The 13,046-nt window shown below is 41.6% G+C and overlaps 1 protein-coding gene across 1 annotated transcript in view; it reads right to left on the bottom strand.

The window, feature by feature from the left end:
- beat-VII (beaten path VII) overlaps window positions 1-12,416 on the bottom strand; it is a 44,161-nt gene extending 31,745 nt beyond the window's left edge. Inside the window, exon 1 of the mRNA XM_064693880.1 lies at window positions 11,661-12,416. Coding sequence (XP_064549950.1) covers window positions 11,661-11,718 — 58 coding nt within the window. The 5' untranslated portion in view covers window positions 11,719-12,416. The remainder of the gene's footprint in view (window positions 1-11,660) is intronic.
- Between the last annotated feature and the right edge of the window lie 630 nt (window positions 12,417-13,046).

Raw genomic sequence — 13,046 nt, 5'->3', positions numbered from 1 at the left:
GTGTGTCTCTCTCTCTCTGTGTGTGTGTGTGTCCTTATTTCGGCACTTTTTCTTTAGGCATATTCCCCTATTTAGCACGATTTTGTCTGGCCAATTCCCAGACGCCCATTTTCTCAACTCGGCGCTGCATAAATTGTTGGCTTTGTTTTTAGTTTACAATGAAAAAGTTGTGTCTCAATGGTTTGGGGGATCTTAAAGTTTTATGTGTGCTGGTGTTAATTTGCACATTTTTCGTAATATTCTATTATTTATGATTCATTTTAGCCGTTCTCTTTGTTTTTTTTTTGCATTCGCTCTTGGCCTTACTTACACAAATCCAATTATAACTAAGCAGCCACGATTTAGATTCCTTTCCCTTTCCCCCCTTTGTTGTGCTATTACTCTGCTGGTAATTCCTTAAGGATTGTGTTTACTTGAGTGCGCATGTGGCTGCCAATTGACGCATATTTGACTTGGTGCTTAAGCGAGCTGGTTTTTTGTTTTTTTTTTGTTGTTGTTTTCCTCTGAGCTCCCAACATAATACTATACAATTATTGAGCAGTGCTGAGATTTGGCTGTGGTCTGCCATTCTTGATTGCCATCTCTTGAGCTCTGCCAATTGTTGCGTGAAGCACCACAAAAATAACAGCAAGAATACAATCGCAGCTTCAGGAGAATACTAAGCAGCTTAGCCTTAGCATTTGGAATTGTGTTTGGCTCTGAATTTTAAATGCACACACCCAGCTCAAGGAATTCTCGGCAAAGCTAAGCAAATGAAGTGCGTGCTTTAGTGTATGACTCGACTGGCGTTAATTAAAGCTAGGCTAATGCTTAAACTGCATAAATGTGGCAATTAATAAAGCGACAAAACGAGCTCGACTCAAGCTTACCCGCATTCGCATACGTGCACACATTACGCATACGCCGCGTGCGCCGCAAGCAGCAAGTCAAGTATCTTTGGCAGGCGGCAAGGCGCATATTCATAAGCTTTCTACATTAATATTATTAATTGAATTTGACGCATGAAATATTTTATTCATACGCACCTATGCTCAGTATGTGTGTGTGTGTGTGCGGGTGGGCGGGCAGGCAAAGGCGTGTCTTTGGGCGGCAACAGCTGCTAAATCATCAACTTATGGGCTCATTAGCAGCTTTTGCGAGCAGCCAGCAGGAGGAAGTAGCTGTTTGTGCCATTGCGCCGAGTCACCTACCGCATATTAACTGCAGGTATTAAGCATTGTTAAGAGCCGCAAAATCATCGCAGCTACAGTCGACACACGCTACAAACGATACACACGATACACACTCAAGTCCGTGACGTTGCCCATGCCCATTGCACACACAGTTGGTTAGACAAATGACTGGCTTTCCGCATACGCACAAATTCGCACACATTCATCCACACACACACAGACACACACACACAAATAAGCCGCATCGTTAGGAGCTAACAACAGCAGCAACATTCGAGCATTGTACATGAAGAGTCGGTCAAATTAATTAGGCAGCTGTCTGGCTGGTCTTCGTCTCAGTTCTGCACTCTGCCGTCTGGCTATCCATAAATTTCAAAGACAAGCAGGCGCTGAGTGTATTGAATTTAATTTCAATGTTTTAATATAGACTACAATTTGTAGCTTGATTGCTGTGCAAATTTATCAATACAAAAGAACACGTCGTTCATCGCCTCTCCGAGCTGTTCACTTACGAAAGTTGGACCTTAGCGCCTTTTACTTATTAGTCCATACTGGAAAGTATTCAAATACCTATGTATGTATCATGTGTGGCAAAATTTGTGATAATTATAAAATAATATTTTTGTTTAAGGTTTAAGGTACTTATGAAGCTTGACATTTAAGAATTTTTTAAGCTATATTCGTAAGTTGTAATTATAAAATTATTTCTTAAATCCTTTAATAACAGAGATATATTTGTATACGCACTTTAATTACAAAATTTTACTGCGAATGTATTGTCATTTCAAAATATTTAAATATATATTTCTGGTAGCTTACAGATGTGCAAATTGCCCACATTCGACTCTTTAAACCAAGAACCCAATATGACAGAATGAAACATCTTCAACATATAAATTATATATATTCTTAAACAACATCTACAGCTGAGTCGATATAGTCGAGTAAGTCCATCAGTGTGATCGCATCGATCTCAGAAACTACAAAATTAAAAATTTGAAAAATAAATTATCCTATACCATAAGAGCTTATCATTATTTCTCGACATTTCCTAATGTATAATAATGTATTTGGAGACTTGGTATTATGGATTTTTGGATATACATTATATATATTATATTACAGTACGACCTCGCTCAACGCAACCCTCGTTACACGCAACTCCTCGAAAATTGCAACACCCGATTTCTTAACATTGTCAGAAAAGTATAAATTGTATAATAACAGACCACAATTTGTCAATTTTTCAAAAAATAAATAAAGTTAAATGAAATCCTTGCTTCGAACACAGAACTATTCGATTCACTTTAATGTTAATGGTTAGCAAAAGCATCATTTTTTGGAAATAGGTTTCGTGGCCAACAGAAAATTTTCCCGCGGTTTTCGCAATTGGTTGCGTTGAGCAAGGTCGTACTGTACTATATATATTATATATGCATCATACATCATATACACACATGTGTATGGCTTTGTAATTGTATGTGTGTTTTTATGTATTTATGTAGAAAAGGAAGCTGAATTGTTAATAAACGTTGCTCGGCCCAGTTTTCAAGGTATCTCCTGGTCGGGCACTCCCACTCTTCAGCAAACTGCCAAATCAAAATGTTTTGTTGAAATTGTACAGCTTGAGAAAATTGATTGGAAATCATAGATGTCGGGGCTATGCAAACCCAAAAATTACTTTTCCCCAATGTGTTTATATACAGAGGAGCGTAGCTCGGTTTGTCACACACGCACACGCACAACTCTGGCGGCGGAGTCAATTTTCAGCAATAACACTTTATTTGGGCCATATTTGTTGTTCATCAAACATGGTAGCGTCCGTCGGAAATGGCCCAATAACACAGCTGCTTATGCTATTGTATGTCATGTGTTTGTGGGCGTGCTTAGATTTCTGCAGCCAAAGCTAGTGTTTTATTGCCTACTTTAGTGCACACAGACAGACAGACAGACACAGACGCGCGCTTGGCAGCCCTTTATGCTACCCGTTAACAATACATTCAAGTGAGCGCGCACACACAAGCACAGCAATAGAAAGTGGATGAGACACACACACACACACACACACAGACACACTTATAGACGTGCACGGCAGTAGCAGCCGAGTGGAAAAAACAAAAACATTTGCCTTTCATTTGCGTCCTCTTTGCATAATAAAAATGTGTAGTTTACTTTTTTTCCACCAGCTCAAGCCCAACTCTGCCCCAGTCTCTGTCGCTGTCGGCGTCGCTGTTGGCGTCGCTGTTGGCGTCGTTGTTGACGTCGACGTCATCGTCAGCTAACTTCGGTAGCCCTTTGTTTCCACATTTGCTGTCGTTATTGTTTGTTTGTTTGCCAACTTGTTATGTCCTCACGCGTGTGTGTGTGTGTGTGCGTGTGGGTGTGTGTGTGTATGTGGGAGCGGCTTGTATGTGTGACATTTCCGCCTATGTTTAACTTTTCACTCCGCATTCGCTACTCTTTTGAGAGAGAGCCTGTCGTTTCTTTTTTCGGCCATTTTACATGTAATTTTTTTTTGCTTCACTGCCGAGACTTAATAAAGTTTTTAGTGCCTAGACATGTTTTTGTTTTAATTCCCACCACACACAAACACAGCCCACACACATAGACACGTCTGTGTGCACACACACATACACTGCGTTTTTAATTAATTTTGCCTACTGCTGCCAAATAGCTTCGCTGTGTGTGTGTGTGCCGGGTGTGTGCCGGGTGTGTGCCGGGTGTGTGCAGAGGTGTGCGTAACAGCAATAAAATAAAATACATATGCGAACTGGGCTGAAAATTTGTCCCTCCCTTTGGCAGTGATTAAATTGTTATGGCTGCTCACATTGCTCGCTGCACGATAAAAACACTTTAAAAACTGCCAAGCGGATTTTCACAAAGAAGTTTAAGCCCGAAAGTAGGCTACGTTTTCGTATTTCGACACTTTCTTCCGTGATGCCACGGTCCATTTAACACAAATAAAATGTGCAAAATATATGAGAGCAATATTTGTGTTAGCTATTAAAAGCGCAGAGATCAAATATAACATTTGATAAAAGAAAAGTATTATATTCCTTTATAAAGCGACTGGACGAACTAAAACTGATTCGTTTACGCCTTCCTTCTGTATGTACGTCTTTCTATTTCTATGGGAAGTAGTCTCTCAGTATTGTATGAAAAACTCGGCATTTATTAGTTGCTTAAATATGAGCCAAATCTTATCAATATCGCACTACTCTATAATAAAGCCCTATAGAAAGAATCGGTCGGTAAAGTGTGTTTTTGTATGGCAAAATATCTTGAAACAATTCGGATATTAAACAAAATTGTATATGTAACAGGGTTCAACCAATTTTCCACACTGGTAGGTGGAAATTTTCAATACCCGATCTAATTTAACATCCTAGCTTAGTCAGCCAGGACAGTTAAATATATATAAAACTCAATTTTACAAATGATTAAATAGGTTGACCGTAAAGTAATATTTGCACATACTGTTTTGACAGCTGCACGAGAGCTAGTCTGAAAATATGGTATGCAAATTTTATACAGTGCAAACAACGCTTTAGTAAAACGAAGCACACCTTTTGATTGAAGTTTATTTGCAATATTGTGAGCAGAAAATATGCGCTGAAAGTTTAAGCCTGGCCTACACTGAATATCATTTGGAAACAACACACGTACTCAAGCAGAGTGGCCCTTGCCGATCCATTTTGAAACTTTTAATATCTTGCAGACTTGGAAAAGATTTGGTAGCAAAATGACAATGGCCCGGGCTATTTAGGCGTATTGTTTTGGCTTGTTTGGCTTGACCACACGCCACACTAGTGGGCAGAATATTTTCGAGACTTTTGGGCACAAATTTATGCACCATCAATTTGGACCTGGCGTACTCTGTGCTGGTCTGGTCGAGTTGAGAACGGGCTGCTTGGGCATCCGCCTAAATCCCTTAAATCCCCCAACTTGCTGTCATTGCTAACCAGCAAGGCTCATTCATTTTGCATGAATTGCCGGCAGCGTTTGACTTTAAAATGCTGCCGACCTTTGTTAAAAGTTTTCTGCCAGAGCCAGCAAACTTTGTGCCAAAAATCAAACTGTGGCCAGTAATGAATGCGTCGCAAAATTTGTCGGCTTATGCCCGGGCTCCTCCAGCTCGGGACTCATCGTTCTTCTCTGCCCTGCCCTGCCCTGCCCTGCCCTGCCCTGCTCTATATGCTTGAATAATTAACGCTTCGCTGCGCAGCATTGAGTCCCGCTTTGAGCACATTCCATTGCCGTTTGTCCTTTGCCGAGAGTCCATTTACATTTGGCCAGCAGAATTCGACATTCAGCAACATTCCCACATTGTTGTTGTTGTTGAATGTTTGTCAGCGTTAGCTGACCCTTTGCGTGCCATTTGCCGATTTATGGCTTTTTGAAATTTATTTCAGGTCTGCTGGTAACAAATGCCAACGCATTTGCTTGATTTGGGTTGAATTAGCCGGGATTTATGCTGCATTTGCCGTCTGCCACTTGCTGCCTTAATAAGGCTCATTAAAACGGCCGCAAGAACAACTTCAAAGCACCAGGCTGGAGATTTAACTATTCCGGAGCCGAAACCTCAGGCAGCAGCAATCAAATAAAAATCATACAGTTCGTTTTTTTTTTTTTGGCACCATCACTTTTTGTTTTTGCAAAAAAAAAGGGCGCGTTTGCCCTGTCAACAAAAGGGCAGCAGCAACAACAACAATGCCTGCGACTCCTAATAAACCCATAAATTGAGTGAAAAATGGTAAATCGATTTCTTTTCTTGCGTTTATTGTTATTACAAAACTGTCCGGGCAAAGGCAGCAACTAAAAAAAATGAAGAAAATGATTGCGAAAAAAAGGCGACCCAGGCGCAACCTTGACAAATGCAGGCAACTCCGTTCGCCTCGGCTACGTAAATCCGTTTTGATAAAGTGCTTTCATTCTTTCGCCACTCACACAGACACAAACACAGACACAGACAGAGACAGAGACAGCAGCAGCAGCAGCAATGGTTGACTGGCAACTTTTGCGCGATTTGGCCCAAGTGTCGCATTATTGCCATTTTCAGTGGCAACGCCTCGCCTCGTTGGCTTCGCAGTTTTCCGCGCCCGCCTTTTCGTTTTAGTGGCGGATTTGGCAATAAGACGCCATCCGATTTATGCAGCTGCTGCCATGCGTAATTATTTGTTGACATTTTAATAGTTTTCAGTTTAATGTTTTTGACTGCAAAACTACGCATCGATAAATAGCTGAGAACTGCATTTATGTATAGATTATTTGCCAGCAAATTTATCTCATAGCTTTTCGGGATCTTTAAACGGGGCTCTTTAAAAGTGTGCTCTTGTTTGTAAATGCTCAGACTTTTTTGTTGTTGTCAACTTCATGAATATTTAAGGCACCGCACTTAGGCATAATTGTTTATGTAGGAGTTTCCTTTTCTAAATTATTTTTTGTACCGCCTTCAGGCAGCTGACATCTGTCCCACACATAGGAAAACCTTTTTAATGGCCGCAGTTTAACGACATTGCCCAAAACATCATAAATAATATAAATAATAGCTAAAGCTGAAATATAAAATTCGTTTTCCATGTTCGCTGTTGCCGTCGCTGCTGTTGTTGCTGCCAACGCGGTGACAATTTGTCGTATGAGCAACTTTTTGATAGGCTCAGTTGTCTCTGTGCTTTGCCTGCCGATAAACTTGTGTGTCTGGCCCCTCTCTCCTCTTGTAGCTTGCAAATGCCGAGCCTCTAAACGTCCTTGCCAAGTCGCCGCCACCCTGGGGCTTTTAAGTTTGACGCTCGTTTATAGACTTTGCACACTTTGCATTTACTTTACGGCGCCGCTGATGCGGCTGATAATAACACCACGTGGCGTATGCGCAATGCCAGCACAGGTACAACAAGCGAATGCCAACAAGTAACACGTTCAAAAATAAAGGAAAAAAAGGAAAAACAGAAAGTTGCCGCAAAGTTTTTACAGCTCGATACACACACGCCAGAACGCTCCGTACAAGACAGTATTCCCGCTCAGCATCATTTAGGCTCTGGCAGGGGCTGGTGATTTGGCATTTGGGGCTTTACGGAATTCCTGGCCGCAGTTCTCCATTGTTTTCGTTTTGCCGTAGCTTGTTTTATAACTTTTTGATTGTCTTTGCGCCAAATTGTGCAAAATTGTTCCCAGTCATTTGCCAAATGCTTGCTACCTGCAGGCCGCCTAGCCAAATTGTATTGCCGTACATTAGGGCCGCAGCAGGCCGGATGCCATGTGTGCCAATGTTCACTTTAATCTGATTTCAGCCGCTCAACTTAACTTCGATACTGTAAGCCGGGCAAAACTTTGCCCACGACGTTCATATTTCGGCAAAAATTTATAGACAATTTCGTAATTTATTTATGTATTGGGCTGCGACGAGTTTTTAAAGTCGCGAGTTAGTCTATTCAAGTGGCTGTCGGCCAATAAGTTTCATTAGATATGCCAAAAACGTCTTTGCACAAGTCAAAATCACAGCAAGGGGCGACGGCGACTCCTTCTGGAATGTCAAAGTCGTCAAATGCGGGGCAGCTTGGCAGGCAGACAGCAAGGCAGCAAGGCAGCTCTGACTGTCAGACAGCTGCAGGCGAAATCGTCGCCCAGCCCCGCCTGTCCTCCTCTATATGTATATGCTCTTGGTGTGAACGTGTGTGTGTGTGCTTGTGTGTGTGTGTGTGTTCACAACTTGAGTTTGCCTGTGGCTAGACCTGCCATTGAGGTTGCACAGAGCACACACACTTGCCTTGTCTTGTTGTCATTGTATATCTGGCGTCTACTGCTGCTGCTGCTGCTGTTGGCTCTCATAACTCTTACATTTATATGGACATGTGCGCACATTAAGTATACGCAGTGAAGGCCAGCGTTGGCCTGAAGCCATCGCTACTGTCGCCGCCACGTTTGACACAATATTTGCTTGGATGTAAATTATATAAATGCACTCTGTTTATGCAGCCAAATTGATTTATATTTTGTTTAAATTTCTGAATTGAATTTGACATTAAGAGCTAAGCAAACAGTAATCAGCATTAAGACAATGATGATGATAATCGTTACCATCATTGCCAGCCACGTCACGTGCGACCTTTTCTCGGTGGTTCAACTAAATAAATAGTTGAGAGTTCTCAATGTGGCGCTCGTACAATACAATTAGGCTCTTACCACTTGCCACTTGCCACTTGCCATTATCCGGCCCGCCCATATGAATAATTCAATCCAACCAATTTTAGTTCAAGTAAAAATCAATAATAATCGCATCAGTCCGCCGAGCCCGCGTTTCGATTACACTTCCCATCGATGGCGACGTGTTTTAAATTTTCAAAGCCAGCGATCACAACTGCTAATGCTCTGTTTGTGTGTGTGTGTAGATGTGTGTGTGTGGGTGGGTGTAACTTTCACTTCCGCAAGAAAGCAGCCACAGAAAGGAAACTCTCCATAAGGTTCATTTCGTTTAACGACTTGAAATTGATTTTACTGTGGCAACGGCACATTTTATACGATGCTGCCTCGTATCTGAGCCATTGGCGGTTTAATATGGCCCAAACGTGCTTTACGACACACACCGATCCTTGTTGCTTCATCGTCCTGGCTGCTCCTTGCTGCCTGCTGCTCCTTGGCGTATTAATTTTTCAGCGATTACGTTGCCCCGACAACGTGTAATAGATACGAGGCGCAAGGTTGAGGCGCGGCAGGTTGTTGTCTTTACGAGCTGCTCATTGAGTTTTTGATTAACTTTCGCCCCCCCCAAAATGAAGCTGTAATTAAATTTAATTCTGTGGCATACTTTTCGGCTGTCGTAATTAACGTGCAAAGCCGAGCTGCTCATTGGCTCAGTAATCAAATCAAATTATTTATATAGTACATGCGCCCAATTAATTTGTCATGCAGATTGCAATCAGCGACTTTGCCAACAGCTTAATAAACAACTAAAGGCATTTTGAGTTATCAGGAAAGTGCTTTGCCTGTTGCAAGCGCAAATATTTGGCCGGCCAAAACAATTTATTAAAATTAAAAACTTGTACGCGCGTCATAAAATGCCAAGATGCATACTAACGCATTCTAAATATATATGTATGCACATACATGTGCAAACACAGACAGGCATGACTGTAGCAGAATGTTTATGAAGTAAATAATCGAAGCGTGCCCTCTGAATTATTCATGAGGCTTATGAAAAAACACAGCAGCAGCAGCCGGAGGAGCATCGACAGCAGCAGCCAGCGGGAAGCAGGAAGCAGCTGTGCGGGCAGGTATCGAGCCGGGCACTGACCAACTGCGTGACATTCCATTGGGCAAGGTCGGTCGCATTCAAGAAAATCAGCACGTCTCGGCCCCAGTGTGCATAGGCAACGGGTGTGAAAGTCTGCGGGGAGGGGGAGGTATTTGGGCGGGTTGCATGCCTGCGCGCCATTTGCAATTAGCCAGGGGGGGGGGGGGGGGCTTTGCTGGCGCCTCCTTTGCATATGCATAATTCAGCTTAAATGCAAAATATTATAAATAAATTGTTGACTAAGGTTGAGGCAGGCAGCCAAAAACTTAACCCAAGGCTCGTTGTGGGCCTCAAGCCTGAAATCGGCATTTGATATTCAAATTGTTCTTGGCTGCAGTAGCTTAATGCGGATTACGCATTAAGCAATTGCATAAATATGCAACCAAAAATAAGCCATCTTCCACCACAAACCTTGAACTTAATGGCTTACCTTAGCTTACAAAGAAATAACTAGCTGGCCGTCATGGTTACGTATAAGCATATTTATACACTGCCTTTTTTATAAAGCACCTAAGCAACTGCTTTTTGTTTGGTTTATTTAGAAATTGTATAGCTTGACAGTTGGTCAGTAGAGTTGCACGAAATGAAACGTTCAGTGTATGTCTCTTATTGTTAAGAATACCACACATATACTGTGCAAACTGACTTGGACGGACGGCAACTGTCACGTAATTTTTATCGGCTCAAGAGTGTCCTCCTTTGAGGCGGGACAGGTGTATTCTATTTTATGATAGTTTAAGAGGAAATGTCAGTCCAAAAGGGGGGAGTCTGCCTAATAGAAGCGTCCGTTGGGAGTGTTTTCACTGTACTAGTCAAGACCATAACATCACTTACTATTGATTAATATGCTACAGTCAATGAACTAGTCGGAAAGCAAGGCAACTGTGAAACAAAGCATTCCTGCACAAACTGTGACAATTGTAAAAGGATGTAAAACATTGCCAAGGATTTTTAGGCAGGCATAATAAAAAACAAACCAACTCTCTAAGAGAGCATAGCAAAATGCTCACGCACCAACTTAACCTAAAAGTTTGTGACTTCAGACCACACTCTAGAGAATTGTCCAGGGATTAGAAGGCAGAAACTATGTCAGAAAGTGGGTTACACCCTTAACACTAGGTAAAGGGAAATTCAGGGAACAGGGAAATTCATAGACATCCTTCATATTATATCTCTGCACAAAAGTCAAACCTTCTTGGATCAAAGTCAATATAAGTCCAAGATCTTAAACTGTAATAATATTATAGAAATGTGTACATATTCCATTGGGAAAATAATTTCTTTCTATATTCCAAGCAGTTTTTTTTTTTATCGATATCTTTTCCGACATATATTGATATTAGCATATCTAGAAAATGTTATGTAGGTTCTCGTGGAGTATATAAAGATTTTATATATTTCAGTTTTTAAGCACCTCACCCCATTCCTCCAAAATTTTAAAAAACTAATTTATAGTATAAGACTTTATATATAGTAATAGACTTTTTTTGAGTGTCATATTTCAGCCCCGAAAATTTTATAAGGCCTGACTATATACACTGAAGCTATTTCAGAAAGACTTTCCGATAGTGTGGGAATCTAGCAAGCTAGAATGTTCGAAACGGCAGCTTGTAGCTGTGCTCAGGGTATATCCTAGTCGGTTATGCCCAATAAGTAACTAAACGCAAGCCAATTGCAGCTGAATGTTTGTTTGCATGAGTTACATATCGCCAATTTCAATGTGGTTAGAGTATAGAGTATAGCACAGTCGGCTGCAGCCGACTGCAAAGTTGAAAATTGTCTTATTAATTCTGTAGAAGGTAAAGTTGAATTAAGTCTTCCTCTTTTGTTCTGTAAACAGAAGAACGCTCAACAGAATCAATTAATAGCACGATGCAATTTTAAACAAACTGAAACTAAATCGGCTTTTGCATTGTAAATCTACTCAATGCACTTTCAGCTGTACTTCAAAGTTCTTACTCAATTAAAATGAAATAAAAAATAGCATAAGCCTCGCTCGATTTGAGCTGAACTCGATTTAAAACTGCAATTGACTTTATTCCCCATAAATCTCTTGACTCATGTCACACAAAAATTCCAAAAATTGATGTATCGTAATTGTCAATTAAAGATGAACGCACAATCCGATGTCGACAACGAAATGGAAAAATTCTCACAAATATTTCGATTTCAGATTTGATTGAAAATACTCTTTGACTTACTTATTGACTTAGTTGCTAGTAATCCTAGACATAAAACGATTATCCAAAAGTTATACATATTTCCGATGTTGTTGTGGTGCCAGTTGCTGTTGCTAAAAATTCTTGTTGGTGGTTTTGAGGTTTCGGTTTTTTTTTTTGCAATTTACAGAACTATTATCAAGATGTAATTGCTCTGCTCGTTGCCAAAAACTAATAAAATTTCAAAATGGTTTGGTTTGGTTTTTCTCTATCCGTGATTATCTTCACACAATTTATGTTTGGGTAAGGTAATTGAATTGAATTGGACAAATCGGTGGCGTTTGCTTGCTTCACATTTATATCGCGGATTTGCTTTGGCACCAATTTAAAACACTACACAAAATGCCACTAAATAGCACAGAAAACTAATTTTATTTGATTGCCTTGATCCAAATATATGGGGTCGGGGAGGAGTTACATTTTCGCAGTGCCGCATGAGTAACGCGCGCAGCTCCTTCGATCGAAAGCGGCCAAAGGATTCGTGTGGAGCTATGCCGCGCTTTAATTACCGTGTACGCAAACTCCTTACAAAAAACTTCAGCACACACACACACTCACACTCACACACACGCACACATTGTTGCCGGTGTGTCTTGGTTTGCACTTTCGCTTTCGGGCTAACAGCACAGCACAGCACAGCACACTACACTACACTACACGCTTGCAGTGCGGCCGCTCTGCTCAGTTGGATTGGCTTGTAAAGGGCTCGAAATTTGGCTGTTCGCACGCGCGCACTTGTTGTGGCTGTCGCAAGCGTTTATCCTAGACTGAAATGCCAGAGCCGAGACGCGACGAGGCTGGAATATCGACGGCAGGCACGCACGAGCGCTACGTGGGAGTAGCGCTTCCATCCAAGTGCTGGCCGCACGAATCCCTGCCGAGAGCAAAAGCTTTCCAGATGCCCAGAGCGAACGGGAGAGAGAGAGAGCGAGAGGCAAAGCTTTTGCGCTCTTTTATCCGGGCGGGCAGTTGTTGCGCTACCGCAACAGGCTTTGCCCTAGTCCTCACTGGAACCGGCACACGGCGAAAACGGAAGCAACAGGCTGTTGAATCTGCCTTGGCCATTTGCCTGCCACCCCACCGCTGCACGTGCAGCCAAAGTGGCCGTTTTAAATGCATTAAATGTGGCAGACACTAACCCAAATGCCACATCGTTTTGATTACTTTTCGAGCTGCCAAAGCTCTGCCAAGAATAATATCATTTGCCCAGACAAGCTGTTTATTCAACAGCAAATGTCCAATTAAGTCGCCCATCGGCTCAATTATTAAACTCGAAAGATGTGAAATCGTCTCAAGTATTAATTAATCTATGCAACAGGCAATAATACGCATATTCCACTAGCTCGATTTGCAGTTGCTTGGGATTAA

The sequence above is a fragment of the Drosophila montana genome, unplaced genomic scaffold, assembly GCF_035044405.1.
Source record: "Drosophila montana isolate Dmon_TW-CO22-7 unplaced genomic scaffold, ASM3504440v1 contig_3733_1, whole genome shotgun sequence".
NCBI lineage: Eukaryota > Metazoa > Arthropoda > Insecta > Diptera > Drosophilidae > Drosophila > Drosophila montana.
Note: the sequence above shows the minus strand (reverse complement) of the source record. Positions and strands in the feature narration are given on the sequence as shown.